The sequence below is a fragment of the Abramis brama genome (genome assembly GCF_963993115.1).
Source record: "Abramis brama genome assembly, chromosome: 6".
NCBI classification, from domain to species: domain Eukaryota; kingdom Metazoa; phylum Chordata; class Actinopteri; order Cypriniformes; family Leuciscidae; genus Abramis; species Abramis brama.
In genome coordinates, this window is record NC_139968.1 from 39394050 (window position 1) to 39411348 (window position 17299).

General features: G+C 38.3%; 2 protein-coding genes across 2 annotated transcripts; both read right to left on the reverse strand.

Annotated features, from left to right (window-relative positions):
- Positions 1–699: 699 nt before the first annotated feature.
- Positions 700–17226, reverse strand: LOC311085930 (uncharacterized protein; the record flags this gene model as incomplete). Its single annotated transcript, XM_084118548.1, has 6 exons — positions 700–1147; positions 1855–1982; positions 16030–16180; positions 16329–16552; positions 16956–17061; positions 17185–17226. 6 exons carry the CDS (start codon positions 17224–17226, stop codon positions 977–979), a joined length of 822 nt encoding a protein of 273 aa, XP_083974674.1. The 3' UTR covers positions 700–976.
- Positions 4271–11258, reverse strand: LOC311084205 (uncharacterized protein). The gene is made up of 12 exons (XM_084116118.1): positions 10935–11258; positions 10654–10855; positions 10234–10542; positions 10082–10141; positions 8339–8389; positions 8163–8234; positions 7981–8058; positions 7758–7877; positions 7591–7674; positions 7228–7448; positions 6897–7060; positions 4271–5577 (listed from the first exon to the last, which is right to left on the reverse strand). Exons 2-12 carry the CDS (start codon positions 10853–10855, stop codon positions 5538–5540), a joined length of 1401 nt encoding a protein of 466 aa, XP_083972244.1. The 5' UTR covers positions 10935–11258; the 3' UTR covers positions 4271–5537.
- Positions 17227–17299: the final 73 nt, after the last annotated feature.

A 17299-nucleotide genomic window follows, 5' to 3' on the forward strand; every position in this document is an offset into this window, starting at 1 on the left:
TTAGAATTCCACTGGAGGTGATCGCGGGCGAGTGCAGACACAGTAAATTTGTCAGAGTAAAATTTACTCAAATTGAAGAAAATTTTACTCTATGCCAGATAACATTTGGTCCCTCTCTGAAAAGAGTAAAAGTTACTCTTTTGATAGAGCAATTTTTCCAGAGTTAATTATACTCAATTTAGTGATAATATTTTACTCTTTCCTACTATATTTAACTCTATTTAGTGTTTTTTAAATCAACTCTCATGCTATTTTACTCACTTCAGAGCTACAAGAAATTGACTCTGCTACTTTTTAACTCTGTTCAGGGGAACTTCAAATTTACTCGGCAACATTTTATTTCCCCTCCAGAGTTGTTTATCATCAATTATGAGTAAACTATAAAGAATAACTAACTGAATAAAGAATAACCATTCATGTTTTACCCTCAAAAAGTCTAGAAAATATAAATGAAAAACTTGCTTTTCAGTCTGAAATAAAATCAACAACTGTATACTCATGTCTCAAAATCTTTATTTTTCCAAGCACCTGTTTAAACAATTTTACACTTACAATTAATTCATTTGTGATCCTAAAAATAAAATAATGAAAACAATACTAAAATAATAATAAAGAAATCTAGCACCTGTTTAATTCAATTGTGATCATACAATAAATAAATAAATAAATAATGAAAACAATAATACTAAAATAATAGCAAATTGTGATAGTAATAATGTAAGAGAAGAGATGAAGAATTACATAAAACAATATGGTACAATAAACAAATCAGAATCCAAACCATAAGACATAAGAATATCAAACAACTTGTGGTGCAAAATATCCCTTATCTCCAAAACAGAAGGTGCTTCTGTGGCATGTGCAACTTTGTAAGCATGGATATGTTCAGCTAAACAAATGTTGATGTTGGATGTTGGATCAAATGTTTGCCAAATGTAAGCGGTTTGACACTGGTGTTTTTTTGCTAATGTTTTTGTTATGTTGTTATGCAACAGGCCAGTGAATTAGAGGCCTTACAGGGTAGAGCATGTTGGTCAATCACAATAAAACAAGACTGGACCCTACTTCTCTTTGGCCCAACAACAAGTAGATATGGCTGGAGACTCTCTCCAATGGTATCCAAGTGCCCTTGGATACTGGTACCGGTCTGTGAAAGAATGAAAACACATTAGTGCCAATGTGACTTAAAAGTTAAACTCAATATACACCATGAATAAAATATACAGTGATGTCTTCCATCAAAGTTTCTTTATTACATACTTCCAACAGATTGTTACTAAGCAGGGCTCCAGACTAAGTTTTCCACTGGTTGCACTGGTGCTACCAACTTTCTCAGTTGGTCGCACCAGCACATGATTTGGTCGCACCCATTTTTTTTTTTTTTTGCTACAACATGGGATTAATCAATGCATGCTGATGAATAGTTGTCTCAATCTTTTCATTTTTATATGACTTAATTCCTAAATTTCCTTAATTTCTAATGGACTATATGCATGGTTACTTCCTGGTTTTCGATAAGCCAGCTCAGGCATTTCCGGTGAACATTCTGTACTCACTGTATATCCACACGAAACCATCAATGGTTGACTTTGTAATGTTGTATTTCTATTTTAATGCCGTTATCACACTTAAACACAGTTTGAAAAATGGATTCAGGATGTACTTGTTCATTATATAAATTTGGTTGCAGTCTAGAACCCTGCTAAGTATGTACTAAGTAGAAAAGAATTGAACAAGTACAACAATTTGGAGGACCAAATAAGAACCTGTCTGAGAAATAAGCAAGTTCAAGGTCACCCAGTAACACAACAATATGAACTAGTGTCATTTGATCTGCTTCATCAGTAGCTTCACCTTGATGAATTTGACAAGACAATCACATGCTTTTCTCGCTGAGATCTTTCCCGGTCTTTTGTGGCCTTGACTTGAGGGTGGCAAAAGGTGAACCAGCATCAGAATGGAAGACATGTTGCTGTCCCAACCTGGAGACAAGGAAAACAAAATAAACACATTGGTTTTAAGTTTTTAGGTAGAAGGGGTTGAACATACCCTCCTACCAGTGGCGGCTGGTGAAAAATATCTTAGTTGGGGCTGTGTCATATTCAAACCATGGGAGTAGGCTATTAGGCCTACTTTCTGCCCTTGGTAATGTTATGTGTATTGTGCTTTGATGTTTATTTTGTTCTATTCCTTAACCCAGTCCCAGTGGTTCTCAACATTTTTGGAGTTGTACCCCAAGATGCTTAATATTTAAGGGACAATATTTGCCCCCTTAAATCGTTTTTTTCAATTTTTGCATTTTTACCTTTACAAATACCTTTATAAAATAAATAATGCTTTAAATTAAAAAAAAGTTAAATAGATAAATATGCAATGATGGTAAAAACGAAGTGATGCTTTTAGATATTAAATTAAAACCATCCAGTAATGAAGCAAGTGGCAGTATTTATGAATTAATCATTGAATCATTGACTCTAATGATTCGTTCACAAACACTGCTGTGTGCTGCAGTTCTGCTGTGGCTTTCGTTGGAGCTATTATTTTATTGTAAAAATACTGACAACTAGGTTGAAAATGAACATCACTTAATTTTAATATTTCGTTTGTTGAACTGTTGTATAAAATCAATGTGACATTTGCAATCGTGTGGATGTTCATATAATGTGATCAACATTAAACACAGGAACTCACACAGGGTAACGTTATGGCTTTGTCTCGAAGAGAGTTTGAATCTTATATCGATCTCCATGCACAGCCTGTCTATATTTGTTCTTCATGCTAGTAAGTGCTAAATCCCTACTTTTACTTTAAGAACCACCACAAACCCAGTTTGAGAACCACTGCCTTTACATATCTTTGTAAAGCAAATAATAATAATAATAATAATAATAATAATAATATTACAAATAATTATTAGTTGGCTATTAACCACCCAAACACATTTTAACACAAACTGCATGATACCAGTGCTCTGTCAAAAAGTCAGTAATTATTTAATGCCATATTACAAGACTGAGGCATTCTTACACAAAAACAAACAAATTGCACAAACTTTCCAGTTGCATTTGAAATTTAACTCAAACAGTTTAGTTACTTTCTCAGACAGGTCGCTCACTCCGGTAACTGTCCATGCTGGATCTGTCTGTCGCTGTTGTTTTAAAAAGTAATCACGGAAAGCAAAACAAGGCATTAGCATGACCGCATCCAGCTAGCCAGGCCGATAGACCGCTGTCTGATAGAGATGGGCGCGCGCAGCTTGGGGCGCTAAACAGAAGCGCCCATAGCTGACTAGAATTGAGCTCGCTGATTGGCTACAGTTTATGTCAAACATGTATATCTTAAATCAGCAATTGGCTAAGCTGCTCCACAGACCCGCCTCTCTGGGGCGCCTCTCTCCAGCGCCCCAGAGCTGATGAGACGTGCACGCAGGTGGAGGGGATGTGTAGAAAAAGCAGATATTTTGAATTTCTATCATATTTTTCACATATACTGGGTGTATTTAATATCTCAAACACACAAATACTGACAATTTGTATGTATGTATTTACTTCTTTATTTGATGAGTGTGGCTCATCGCCCTAGCGCCCTCTATTGGCCAGCCGCCCCTGCCTCCTACTCAGTTGAACTAGTTTAACTTAGACTTAACTTCACTTGGATGATGTGCCGGTATAAATACATTAACCACTCTAGTACCTTAGTTTATACTGCACACAGAATCAGTATTAACAGCACATTCATGGCCAAGTCTTGATGACTACAGATGTGTGGATGAATTAAGGTGAAACCTCCCAGATAGCAATGAGTCGGCGGACCACCGTCGGTTCTCCGGCGGCAGTAGAAGCGGCAGAATGGCGACATCGCAAACACGTTGGACGGCGCACCGCCGGCGGCAGCCGCTTTTTAAAAGCGGCAGCCGCCTTCCTACCGCCTTCGTTCCGTGGCCGGCCCGCGGGCCAACCGCCGTCCCGCCGCCGTTATACCGAAGGCGGCCCTTCCGCGGCAAACGCTGTTTTCGAGCGATCTGTCGCCGCTTATTATATATTTTTTTTATATATATATATATATATATATATATCATGCAGTTTATAAAGAATAATGATTGATCAAACCAGACAAATTTCCATTTGGCATTTTAATTCCACATTTCAAAGTACAGTAACTGTCAATGAAACATTATGTCAGATCATTGAAAAATAAATAACAGAAATATATATATATATATATATATATATATATATATATATATATATATATATATATACACACACACTAAAGAACATGCAGGTTTCCAATTAAATTTTGTTTAAAAAACACACAAAAAAAACAGCCTTAGCCTACAAGCAAATTATAACACTTACAATAATTGTTAATAATATAAAGAGGTCAGCTCTGGGATGAAAAGAATTATCAGTAAACATAAGTAATGAGGATATTTGGTACCAAAGAATGTGCAGGATACCAAATAAATCGAGGTATAACATCACATTTACAAGCCATTTCTAACAATAGGATAAGTGGTAATAATTTAGAGTAAAGCTCTTAAGTAGAATAGACCATTATAATGGCATTGCTGACCTGGGGTACAAGATTTCACTGTACTGCAATAAGATCTGTGTCTCTTGTATCTGTGATAAACAACTTGACATATATATTAAAAAAATACTGAGGTAAAAACAGTCAGTCAGTCAGTCTGAGTGCTATCTGGGACCAGGTAATGTGCAATATCAAGTATCCGAGGTATAAAATAGGATATCCAAGCTATTTTTACTAGAATAACAGTTAAGCACACTGATGGAATGAAAGTAGAATTTTAGTACTAGTTAATGTGCAATATCAAGTATCAGGTATGAAATAGGATTTACAAACTATAATAGAATCGTTAAGCACTGACAGAATGAAATAAGCCAATACTAAAGTCACGATAAGTAGAATATTTGGTACCAGATAATGTGCAGATATCAAGTATTAGAGGTATAATCAAGGATTTTCAAGCTATATTTAAAAATAGAATAGTTAAGCACTGACGGAATGAAATAAGCAGCAAATTGTATATGAAGTAATTGAGATCTTTGGTATCAAAGAATGTGCAGGAGACCAGGTATAATATACATTTTAACATTCCGTTTACACATGACTACAATTGGGAACAAATACAATTAATATCGTCAATGATTCATCGTGCACCTGTATAAAGGACAAACAACATTACCATCCCATATCCATCCAAGGAGCTGCCCTCAAGGCAGGGTCATGGGGAATTTAAAAAAAAAAAAAAAAAAGTAGTAAAGTAATTTCCACAGTGAACAGTGTGGATTGGGTGAGTGTAGTCTGACACTTCTGGCTTCTTTAGGGGTCTTGATGTTACTGACTGCAGGATAAAGAAAGGGTTCCAGTGGTCAGTGATGCTGGGGTGTCAATAGTCAGCCTAGGTTTAAGGGGTCGGTTGTGGGTCCCTCTCAGCTGTGCGGCGCCTTTTTCCGCCTTCACGGTCAGATGCTCCTTTCAGGTAACGCGTAACGTTAACCTGGACCGCTTCATCAGTGGCATCCCGGGTTGCCGGGTTCTTCCGGATGGCTCCTGTAGAAAACACAGATCTGTCATTCCATTTGAATGGCATAATGCCATACACCTCTACTTAAAGCTCCAATATGTAGGAATTTTGTAATAAAATTTCCGAAAATAACTTGCACAGTGTGATATATTTCCTCCAGTTGTGTACTTACAATATCTCAAAAGTCTCCAAAGATTTTTTATTTCAGAGAAATTCCGATTTTAAATAACTGGCCGTCCCGGAAAAGAAATGTCGCGCCTCAGTGACGCAATGTCCGCTCTATCCTTTTTTTCCGGTGTGGACCATGTGATAGGATATTCCACCACACCGGATTTTTTTTTTTTTTTTTTTTTTTACAACAACCTTGAGTTTTTTTTCTTATCACAATAAACAATAAAGACGTCTAACAAAGAATAAAAAAAAGAATAAAATAAAAAATATGACCCACCACACCAGAATATCACATGGTCAAATGCGGAAGTGGTGGTTAAAGCGTTATAGCCATAGACTGTATGGTTATAGCTGTTATGGATCACGATTACTCTTTGGCGAGTATTGAAGTGCCAACAAAACGAAAGCGTCCATATTCGGATACACGCGGAGTCACGGACTGTGTGACAAACGGAGGAATAAAACCCGGATAAATATCGGCAGGCGTTTTCGAGATGGAGAGAGCTGCGCGACTATCTTGGACTTGACAGAGACTCTGCTCTCGCGAGTGTATTGATAGACAGGTAAGACATGCAACTGTCAATAATAGCACTTATAAACAAAGTTATATTGCTCTTTGTACTTCGGTAAGGCTTTTTATCACGTGTGGTGACCGAGATTATGGCAGTACAATTAAATACAATCGGATATGTTGTTAAAAAAATATATTTAGTCATTACTTGCAAATGTTCGTTCAAATTTACTTTTAGATATTGGTTTGAACACGTTAAACAACACGGCATTAACCATAAAAACGTAAAACTGCACAACATAAACCAAACAAATCATTTGACAAATAGCTGTGTTGTAACGGGATAATATAGCATAAGTTAACATTTCACGTTCCTTGCAGTTCATTAATTATGATGACATAAAATAATACGATCAGACATACAGGTAATACAAAAACGAATAAATTACCTCATCCGTGATCATGATTCATTAATTCCATTTAGATACATTACTATGGTGAAAACGCATTAAAAACGACATCTCCCATCGTCACCTCCTTCATAGCATCATCAAGCTTCGCCTTTGTTATTGTTGGAAACTGCGCCCTCTTGTGGTCACATACAAAAGTTACATACTGGAGCTTTAAATATATATATAAAAAAAATAATAAAAAAAATCCAACTTATTTTGAACAATGGTCTTCAGGAACATGTCTCTAAAACATGCTTTCTCCCCTACTCCAGTCCAGGTTGTATTAATGGAAAGGTGATTAGAGAAGATACTCTGAAGCATTCGCCAGACGGTTGTCTTTAGGTCCCTCCCACATTTGATTGCCAAAAACCGAAGCTGAAAATCCAAAAAAAGTGTTACAAATTACATTTCTCTGAAGCTTATCATACATAAATATAAAATGTGACAGGCTGTGGATTCAGACTGTAGAATATGCAGTGTACAATCTTAATTTTACTTTTTAGATTACCCTATGGAGTTATAAATGAAATCAGCACACTTACAAATCGTTCCTGGAGCTCTTTATCCTGTCTCAAACTGTTGTCAAGCAACACCAAATCTTCCTGGGTGTCTAGGGGGAGTAACAGATCCCCTGGCAGGGATAACTCTCCAACAGACACATTGGCACTGAAATGTTGCAGCATAGTGTCCATTTTGTTGTCCATGCTACGCACAACATCGCCAAACTCTCCAAGACGTCGCAGCATTAATGTCTGATCTGCACCTACGGGGTTCCCAGAATAAAATAATATAGTCAGTCCTGGTCCCTCAACTACTAAACTATGACATTTATATCTAGGTCTACTACATAGGTGGCCCCAGTGGGAATTAAACCAACAACCACAGGTGTTGTTTGCAAGTTGTACCTGATTGCCCAGTGAGAGCAAATGTCTTCAACATTGTCCCAACTTGCTTCACCTGCTCTTGAAGTGAGCCGTTGTCATCCGAAGCTACAAAATGAAAGGCATATGGTAATTTTGGACCTACATCATGTACTCTTTCTTAAATTTAACTTTTTTGTGCATGTTCTCACCTGCTCGTGCATTGCTTTCCCTCAGGGCTTGGTTCTCCTTCCTCAGAGCTTGGTTCTCCTCCCTAAGGGCTTGGTTCTCATCCATCACGGCTTGTTTTTCATTCTGGAGTCTCTGGAAATCTACATTTAATAAAAAAAAATAAATAAAAAAACACCACATCTAAAGGCACTATTTGCAATATTGTTAAAACACTGGACACCAAGACATAGGCCTAGAATATACCTTCATAGCTGAAAACTTCATGCTGTACACGAGATGCCAGGGGAGTCCAAGGGCCAATAACGGAGCGATGACTTTCTCCTATTGATAATCATTGACATGTAAAAATATGTTTAAAGTTATTGCATACATTTAATGAATTGGACTGAAATGTAACACTAAGTTTAGCGCAACATATTACATACCTCCAGCGTTTTCACCCATATGCTGCCAGGGTAAATTTGCTGTTGGGGGTGTAAAGCTTAGTACTTGACGAACTGGGGGAGCAAACATAACAGCTTTAATTTCACTGCAGAGTATTGCATATTCAGTAATGAAACTATAATTAAACTGTGCAAAGCTAATGGAATGTACAACACACCTCGACAACTTTCATCCAGAAACTGCTGCGGCAAGTAACCAGTCAAGTGTCCTAATGAAAAACAGATTATGATTAAAGGATTCCTCATCTTAAAGGGATAGTTCACTTTGAAATTAATTTTTGATATGTTTTAGCTTACCTCAAAGGCATCCAAGATGTAGGTGTCTTTTTTTCCGGAGTAGTTTCAATTTTGATATTTTTAGGTCAAACCGTTCTTGTCTGTCAGTCATATAATGCAGGTCTATGGTCACTGTCTCATAGCAGCATGCACAAAGTCCAAATTAAACAATTCCCCATCGTCCAAATTAAACAATTCCCCATCGTAAGTACACATTGATGGCTTAAGACACGAAACGAGCGGTTTGTGTGAGAAAACGAACAGTATTTATATAGTTTTTGTCCTTTTGTAAACACACACACCCAAATGATCAGAGGATGCGGGTGCTTCGGTCTGCGCAAGCGCCGGAAAGCGACGGAAAAGGTCAGAGGGCGCGGGCGCTTCGATCTGCGCAAGCGCCGGAAAGCACAGGAAATTATCTCTCGCGCGTGTACGTCACTCATTGTTTACACAGAGATTTCGGAAGCCTTACCTTTCACTGTGAAGATCTAAACATATTTAGACGTACAGGAAATGGCAATGGAAGACGATTTCGATATATCAACAGACAACGTTGAATTTTTTACACAACCATATTTATTTGAACCAGAGTACACCGATCAAGAACTCAGAGCGATAGAGGAAGCATCCGCTGCAGCAGCACGTCTTCAAGCCTCAGAGAGACAGAGATCTCTGCAAAATTGGTGGTGTTCTTGTAGCAAGTGTTGTGAGATGCCAACAGAAGTAGAGAGCATATGTTGTCACGAATGGAACATAGCAATGCCACAGCTACAAGACGACGACGAGGACATTGACAGTACCCCGTCATACACCTGCCAACGTGCAAAACGCTGCGGCTCAACAGCGGAGAAAACTCGGGATCTTCAGTCAGGCAGGTGTATGACGGGGTACTGTCAATGTCCTCGTCGTCTTGTAGCTGTGGCATTGCTATGTTCCATTCGTGATTCTTGATCGGTGTAGTGTACTCTGGTTCAAATAAATATGGTTGTGTAAAAAATTCAACGTTGTCTGTTGATATATCGAAATCGTCTTCCATTGCCATTTCCTGTACGTCTAAATATGTTTAGATCTTCACAGTGAAAGGTAAGGCTTCCGAAATCTCCGTGTAAACAATGAGTGACGTACACGCGCGAGAGATAATTTCCGGCGCTTGCGCAGATCGAAGCGCCCGCGCCCTCTGACCTTTTCCGTCGCTTTCCGGCGCTTGCGCAGACGAAGCACCCGCGTCCTCTGATCATTTGGGTGTGTGTGTTTACAAGAGGACAAAAACTATATAAATACTGTTCGTTTTCACACACAAACCGCTCGTTTCGTGTCTTAAGCCATCAATGTGTACTTACGATGGGGAATTGTTTAATTTGGACGATGGGGAATTGTTTAATTTGGACTTTGTGCATGCTGCTTTGAGACAGTGACCATAGACCTGCATTATATGACTGACAGACAAGAACGGTTTGACCTAAAAATATCAAAATTGAAACTACTCCGGAAAAAAAGACACCTACATCTTGGATGCCTTTGAGGTAAGCTAAAACATACCAAAAATTAATTTCAAAGTGAACTATCCCTTTAAATAGAAGCAATAGTTTCCAAGACAAAAAAACGTCACAAATAACATCACTTACTTGTACTCAAACTCTTGGCTCTGTGAAGTGGAGTCTGGATTTCTGGGGAGAAACCTGGTTCTGAGAAAGAGGAAACCGAAATTTGAAAATCTAACAAAGGGTATAGTTAAGTGGCAGGATCACAAATAAAGCATCACAGCAATTTTACATACCAGCTCTGAAGTCTACAGATGGCTCAACATTTTCCTGGTTTTGTGGAATCGATGCAACTTCTGGAGCATCGGGCAGCACTGACACCTTGTTACCGGGAACAATGTTTTCAAAGCTCAAAAGAGGCTGTCCAAACGACAGCACTGCTGGTGCATCTGGAAGACTAGACTCCTCTTCATCAGAAGAGGCCAGGGGTCTGTACTTGGAATTTGAGATTCTCTTTCTCTTTCCCTTCTTGTCATCGTCCGTCGTTTCAACGCTGGAACCTGTTTGGAAGCGCACCAAATATCTCTTCGCCTCTTGCCAAGATTCTAGAGCAGGGAATAATGAATGAAAGAGTCAGTTATCCACCATAAACATACAAAGAAAATACACAGATAAAATGCAGGAAAATCAAATGTCAAAAAGTCAGACCCATTTACCTGCTCCCTTTATAAACTTAAAATGATGTTTCTCCCAGGTGCTGTGTGGAGGCGTGCAGCGGAGGGCTAAATTGTTGCCTTTGTCTTTTTTGCGGAGGTTAAATGGGGGCCAATAGCACATGCCCTCGCTGAGCCACACTTGTGGAACCACTGCAAATGGCACATCCTCCTCATCAATAAACTGAACAATGGCAAACAGCATCTAAAATAGAGGAAAAATGTGCATAAAGTATACATTTTGATTAATTTCCAGGCAAAATCAATAAAATTAAAATTCTCACCCCTTCAAAAAAGCAGTCATTTTTACAAGTGGATCAACGGAAAACCAGCCTTTCCATCTGGGCAAGGAAGAAGATAATATTTCTTCTGCACATTTGCTATATGGGTAAAGCGGAGTGTATCTGATAGGCCAGATAAATGAAAAATGCCTAGCTTGGAAGATTCCACAGGGTAAGTAAAGAAATCGACCATGTTCCAGAACCTCTTGTAGATGACTAAAGTGTTGTCCATCTCATCAACGACGACATTCTGTATAACAACTATGTCCTTATTTTCCAACAGGACACAGTTGTCTCCCTCTGAACGTTTCACAACAAAGTCTTGAAAGTAACACTCCTCAAACTGCTTTTTCACAGAAATACTGTTGAGAAGTGGTCCATGGTTATGCTCTCTCAAGGACCTTGTTTTGGAGACGTTTGTTCTTCTGTGCTGACTTCTCTCCGACAATCGGCGAACAACCTGCTCCAGTGGTTGTGTAGGCTTGCGCAACAGTTTCTTCAGACGCCCAAGGAAGTTTTCAAATGGGAAGCATGAGATGTTATCAAGGACACCATACTTTTTGACATCTTGGCTGAGGTGCACCAATCCATGCATGTTGTATGTCACATGTTCTTTTCCATAAAGCTTGCTGCAGTGATCAACAAAGAGAACCAATATTCCGTGTGCATAGTCTGCAAGGTCAGCACACAGGGATACATTCAGTAGGATGGTGATGCCAACTGAAAGCAGCATGAAGTTGTTGAACACTTGAGTTGGTACAAGGCCTTTTAAGCTGACTGGTCCAGTGTACAAGAGGAACTGCCTGAATTCTGTAGCTTTCCAACGCTCAACATCTTCCATGGATCGTTGCTTCCTGTTGAACTCACACGGAACATGAGGTGTGAATGTCAGGAGTACTCTGGAGAGCTCTTTTTCCATGCTGGGCGAAAATCTTGTCAGCCGCCGTCCCTTTAACCAAAGATGCAACAACTTTCTTGTCACTCCAAGGCATACCAGATGCATATAATCCAGTGGAAACTGGGTGACCAAACCAACAGACAACAATGCCAATGGCGTTTCTCCACACTGATGACTGTCATCAGAAAGCTCGTCATGGACTGCATGGTCTAATCTTAGAGTAGCATCTGTTTGAGGAAAGGTCATCCTGTTCTCGTAGTGGATCCCCTTTTGAACACACTTGTCACACCCATAATATCCACTGTGACCTTTCACATTTCTAACAAGTGCACGAGCAGGGGCGTCACAGATGAATGCTGATATTTTGAAAGGAAGTGCTCTCCTTTCAAACAGAACTCCTTCCGTTTCAAGTCGCTGTGCCTCTTCTACAAAAGGATTCAAAAAGTGAAGGCTGCTTGGCTTCTTATTCCCATAATAGAGACCAATGACAAATGGAAGTTTGTTTTGCTGGACATTACCCACGTATTGCTCAATTAAACCAAGAACTGGCCAGAACTGGGCATTTGAGCTTTTAAAAAGTGGAAGTCCATCAACATTAACTTGCATTGAAACTGACGTCAACTTCTGCAATTGAGGACACTCTAAAAACTGCGATAGTATTCCACTTTCAATTCCAGAGTGATGGTATACACCACCTGAGAGTTCTGTTGTTTTAACACAAGTCACTGTTTTCAGAAGGGTTCTTGGGTCTTTAGGAAGGGTTGGATGATCCTTGGATAAAATGGTTAAAAGCTTACCAAGTGCCACATGGGGGATCATGTTGTCAATAGCCCACCCTGCCAATTGTGTCCTTAGGCAATCCTCTTCCTCTTCACTATCTTCTGTGCTTGAGGAAAACATTTCACCAGGTTCATACACCTCATCAACAGTTATTTCCTGTGCTTCAGGGGTTACAGTTTGTCCATGGCTTGTTGTAGCCATTCCATGTTGATGTTCATTAACAGGAGGATTTACTTGGTCAAAATCGGGAATAACAGCAAGTAGAGCCTTGTTTGCAGCTGCAATTTCCTGTTTGTCCCTCTCAACTCCTTTCAATATTCTTCTTCTTTTGGCCCAGTAACTAGACATTGTGACTAACAATGCGTTTACCTTTTAAAGCCAAAACGATTGTCCAACAGTAGGTCTCTTGGGTGAAGTTAAACAGTTATGCTCCAGTCAAGGTATCTGCAAGAAAACGTGAACAAAACCACATTGTTAATGTTAGGAATATACAGTAGCGATGCTGTAGGGAAAAAAAAAACTGATCAGCCAAATGTGGAACAGTGAAATTGTTAAAAATAAAATTTACTCATTCAGTGTAGTGATTCAAGTGAACACAGCATTGTCCTCAAACATAAAAAGTGCAGCAGTTCAGATAAATAACTCATTTATTAATCACTAAATAAATAACTCATCATAATCCCCTTAAATCCTAGAAGTACAGTAGCAACACAGCACGTGCTAGCTAACACTTGATAGCCACTGTAGCTACATTGTGAACTGAACTAGCAGCATACTTTGATCGGACAAACAAAATAATTTAAATAACCTATATACATCATTCTGCTTTGTTAGAAAACACCAGGTGGTAGGTGGAAAAATCCTAATAAATTTGTATTTTTTGTAGATCATCATATAGCCTAATGTGTTTCCCCACATTATTTTTGTGGGTGGAGCTTGGTACCTCTAGGGGGGTCCAGGGGCATGGTCCCTCAGAAGAAAATTTTGTACATTTTAAAGATAAATTCATTAATCTGGTGCACCCTGAGTCACCCGAATCCACTGTTAAAAATAAATAAATGATCCACCATCCAACCGCCCATATTCTTTGATTTAGATATCTGCATCTGATCATCATATTACAATTATTCAAATTCTAGATGTAAAGCTTTGGCTACTTAACTTACTGTAGCTAGTTACATTTCTACATGTAACGTAACTAGCAACATTGCTTAACCTCAGTGTGTACTGTAACAAAAGACAAAACAGCACGTGTTAGCTAACACTGTGAACTAGACTAGCAGCATGCGTGTCGGAAACAAACAAATAAAAACAACCTACCGGTATATACATCGTTCTGTTTAGTTAGAAAACAACACAAGTTATAACGTTACTGATCAGTCTTTCTTGTCGTAGGTTTCGCTACCTACTGCTGGATCCACATTACCACATGGGCGGCAGCATAATTGTCCATACAACTGTAGTTCAGGAACTGGCTACGTAGTTAATTCGACTGACCAAAACTAACTTAAAACACATACTGCACTCACACTCGTATAAATATACGTATCTTAGAAGAAAAGAAAAACTAAACGCCTGGAAGAAACTAGTAGCTATTTCAGAAAGTTAATAGTAACATGGCGGCAACTTTGTAAACAAGACTAACTTACTTTAGTCTTGCGTTAGCTTGACTAGTAAGGCAAGAACAAAGATAAACATTGTAAACATAATATTGCGTTACACAAAAAGGAAACATGTACTTACTAAGACGATGGTAGTCGACAGTAACACGCGTATGAGCGCCGAATGTGCTCTAGTTATATTGTTTGGGGAGGGGCCAGCCTCAGTGGCTCCAGTGCGTCATCGAGCCACCGTTTTAGCCCCGCCCAAAAAAATCCTGACCACAGCAATGGTGAAAAACTATAAAACAGTCTAACTCCACAATTCAGTACTTCACAGTTCACAGTCTTTGTAATGTGTTTTAGCAATACATTTCTAACATTTATAATGTGTTTAGATTTTTGTTTTTGCATTGCCTTTACAGGGACTTTAACACTTTCTTAAACATACAGGTCGCAATTGCAAATTAATCCCTATACCTGTAAAAGGTCAAATAAATAAAAAATCAAATAAATAAAAAATAAAGACATAAACGAAATTTCTTGGAATGGCAGAGAGACAAAATATTTCTAAATATTTCACAAATCTGCCAGCGCAGCTGTGAAACCAGAGGAGATTTTAGCTTTTTCATTGAGTTTATCCTTCAGGTCAAAACAGAGATTTTCATGTTTATGATAGATATTACCATGGTTACAAAGTAATAAAAAAAAATAAAAAAATATGCCTACCCAAGATTTTGGCCATGTTGCAGATGTCTTTCACTGTTCACTGATTTAGCCAGGCATTAGTGAAAAGTCTAACTTCAATTTATTCATCTAATGGTTAATAACATGAATTAAATATCTATTTTAAAACCTAATCAGAATAAGAAAGATATTTATTGCCAAGTAACTTTTACAAAAGGAATTATTTTTGATTTATTGGTGTATGTCTCAATTGTGCATAAATCAAAGAAATGTAAACAATTTTCACCTAAGTGCACAAAAATAATTCCATATATTTTAAATATAGCCTATTACTGTATCGCTTCAGAGTTTCAAAGTAATTTAAATGTCATTTCCTAAACCTTACCTTATCATGGAATCAAGAGTCAAGAATCTGTTATAAACCCTAATGGCTTTGGAGCAAAAAAAAACAAAAAAACTAATAGGCTATTTGATATAATTCACATATAGGCTATTATGATTTTATAATGTGAAAAGTAGTTAAAATGCTGTCAGTTCCACTTCCATTCTAACTCCCAACATGCCAAACATAGCCAACATGGCTGGTCGATTTTAGAGTAGAAATCCTTGTATTTCCAAGCGGCTTGCCGCCAGCCGACCGCGGTCCATTAGACGGAGGCAACCACCAAAGAAAATTAAGCAGTCGGCCCGCCGGCTGCATCTCGCAAGAAATGGGAGTGACGTATTCGGCGGCAAACGTTTCATCCCCGCCAGCGGGACGCACCTATAGCCGACAGCTTAGGGCCGGCTGTAAAAAGAAGCCGTGCGGATATTTTTTGCTATCTGGGCTCTACAGATATTGAAATGAGGTCATAGAGTTAAACTTTATCTACTACATATCAGCCATACTTTTGTTATTCAGAGACCCAAATTCTGTAAATCTGCAACACCTGTACTAGGCCTTTGAGAAAAGATCAGGGTAGAAATGTTAGAGAAACAGGTGATTTTCATTCTGACAGTTTACCCATTGCAAGTCTGTGTTGCATATGAATCAAGCATGTCTAATGGGTAAAGTTGAGACCACACTTTAAACTCTATAGATCTGAATAAAGCTATGCTTGTCATAAACACATAACTTATAGCACAATATAGTTACCTTCTTCAACTTCAGTGGCTTCAGCATTTTGGATGAGGTCTTGGAGCTCACTAGTCTGTGCAATAACCTTTGGTTTTATGTTGGTAGACCACTTCTCCAACAACTTTGCAGAGGTCGCATCACCAAATAGAAGTCCAAAATCTTGATCAATCTGTACAAAATGCCAAAGATAATTAAAGTAGGAACCACAGTAGAAACTCACTTTTTTTACCTAATGAGTCTGGGTTACTGCAGAACAACAATAGCACTTAATTTCATATGTGTATGTTTTCATGTTTAAAGATTTGAAGTCCACATACCAAGCCTGGTATATCCAAGAATCGCGGGAAAATAGAAAGAATATCAGATGACTCTTTAGGGTCGTGCAGCATCTTCTGCCGATAGCCCAGTGTTAACCTCATCTTTTCCTTTACCACTGCCTCGTCAGCTGTATGCTTCATCAGGGCAATTGCTTCCTGACACTGACGTTCATCTTTCAACCAGCTGTCTTCTTTGAAGGGATCCCTGTCAGTAGTTGGCCCACCTGAAAGTGTTTAAGACAATACGAAAACCAAATATTTAGTTCCTTTTCTTTCAAAAGCATGCACAACACATTTATACCAAATCTAAATACATGACAGGAAAAAACATAGAAAACATGCATGTACAGTATCCCAGAGTGACTTTTAAATTTGCCCAACATGGATGATTGTGCAAAACATATTTGCATTTGAAAAGAACAGCAATTATATTTTGAAGAGATACTATGTAACACTTGACCTCATTTACATTATGACTTAATGACAGACCAATCTGGAACAAAAGAATACTTTTTAAAAATGATAAAAATAAGCAAGTTTTATGTTCAATTAAAAAAATTAAAAAAACGTTTATCAAGCCTTCCAGCCAAGCTAATAAGAGCAGTGACTAAGCATCAAATCTCGCACCTGTTTGTGGTTGGCGTTTCATTCGTCCCTCGGATGCTTCCTTCTGCAGAGACTTTATTCTCCATGCCAGATATCCACTTCCATCTTCTGCATTGTAATAATGCTCCTATGACCAGAACAATACACAGACCTAGTAGTTATACATTACACAGCTAAGAAAATAAATACCATATGAATTATAAAGTAGATAATCTTTACTCTTTAACTCATAAACATAATCGTTTATGACCTTCTCGCCTCCAGGGCTGTTCTTTAGGATATCTTCAATCATCTGGAGGGGGGAATTATGTTATATTGAGCAGAGATGAGAAATTATTAACAAATGACAAGTGTATATAGTTCCA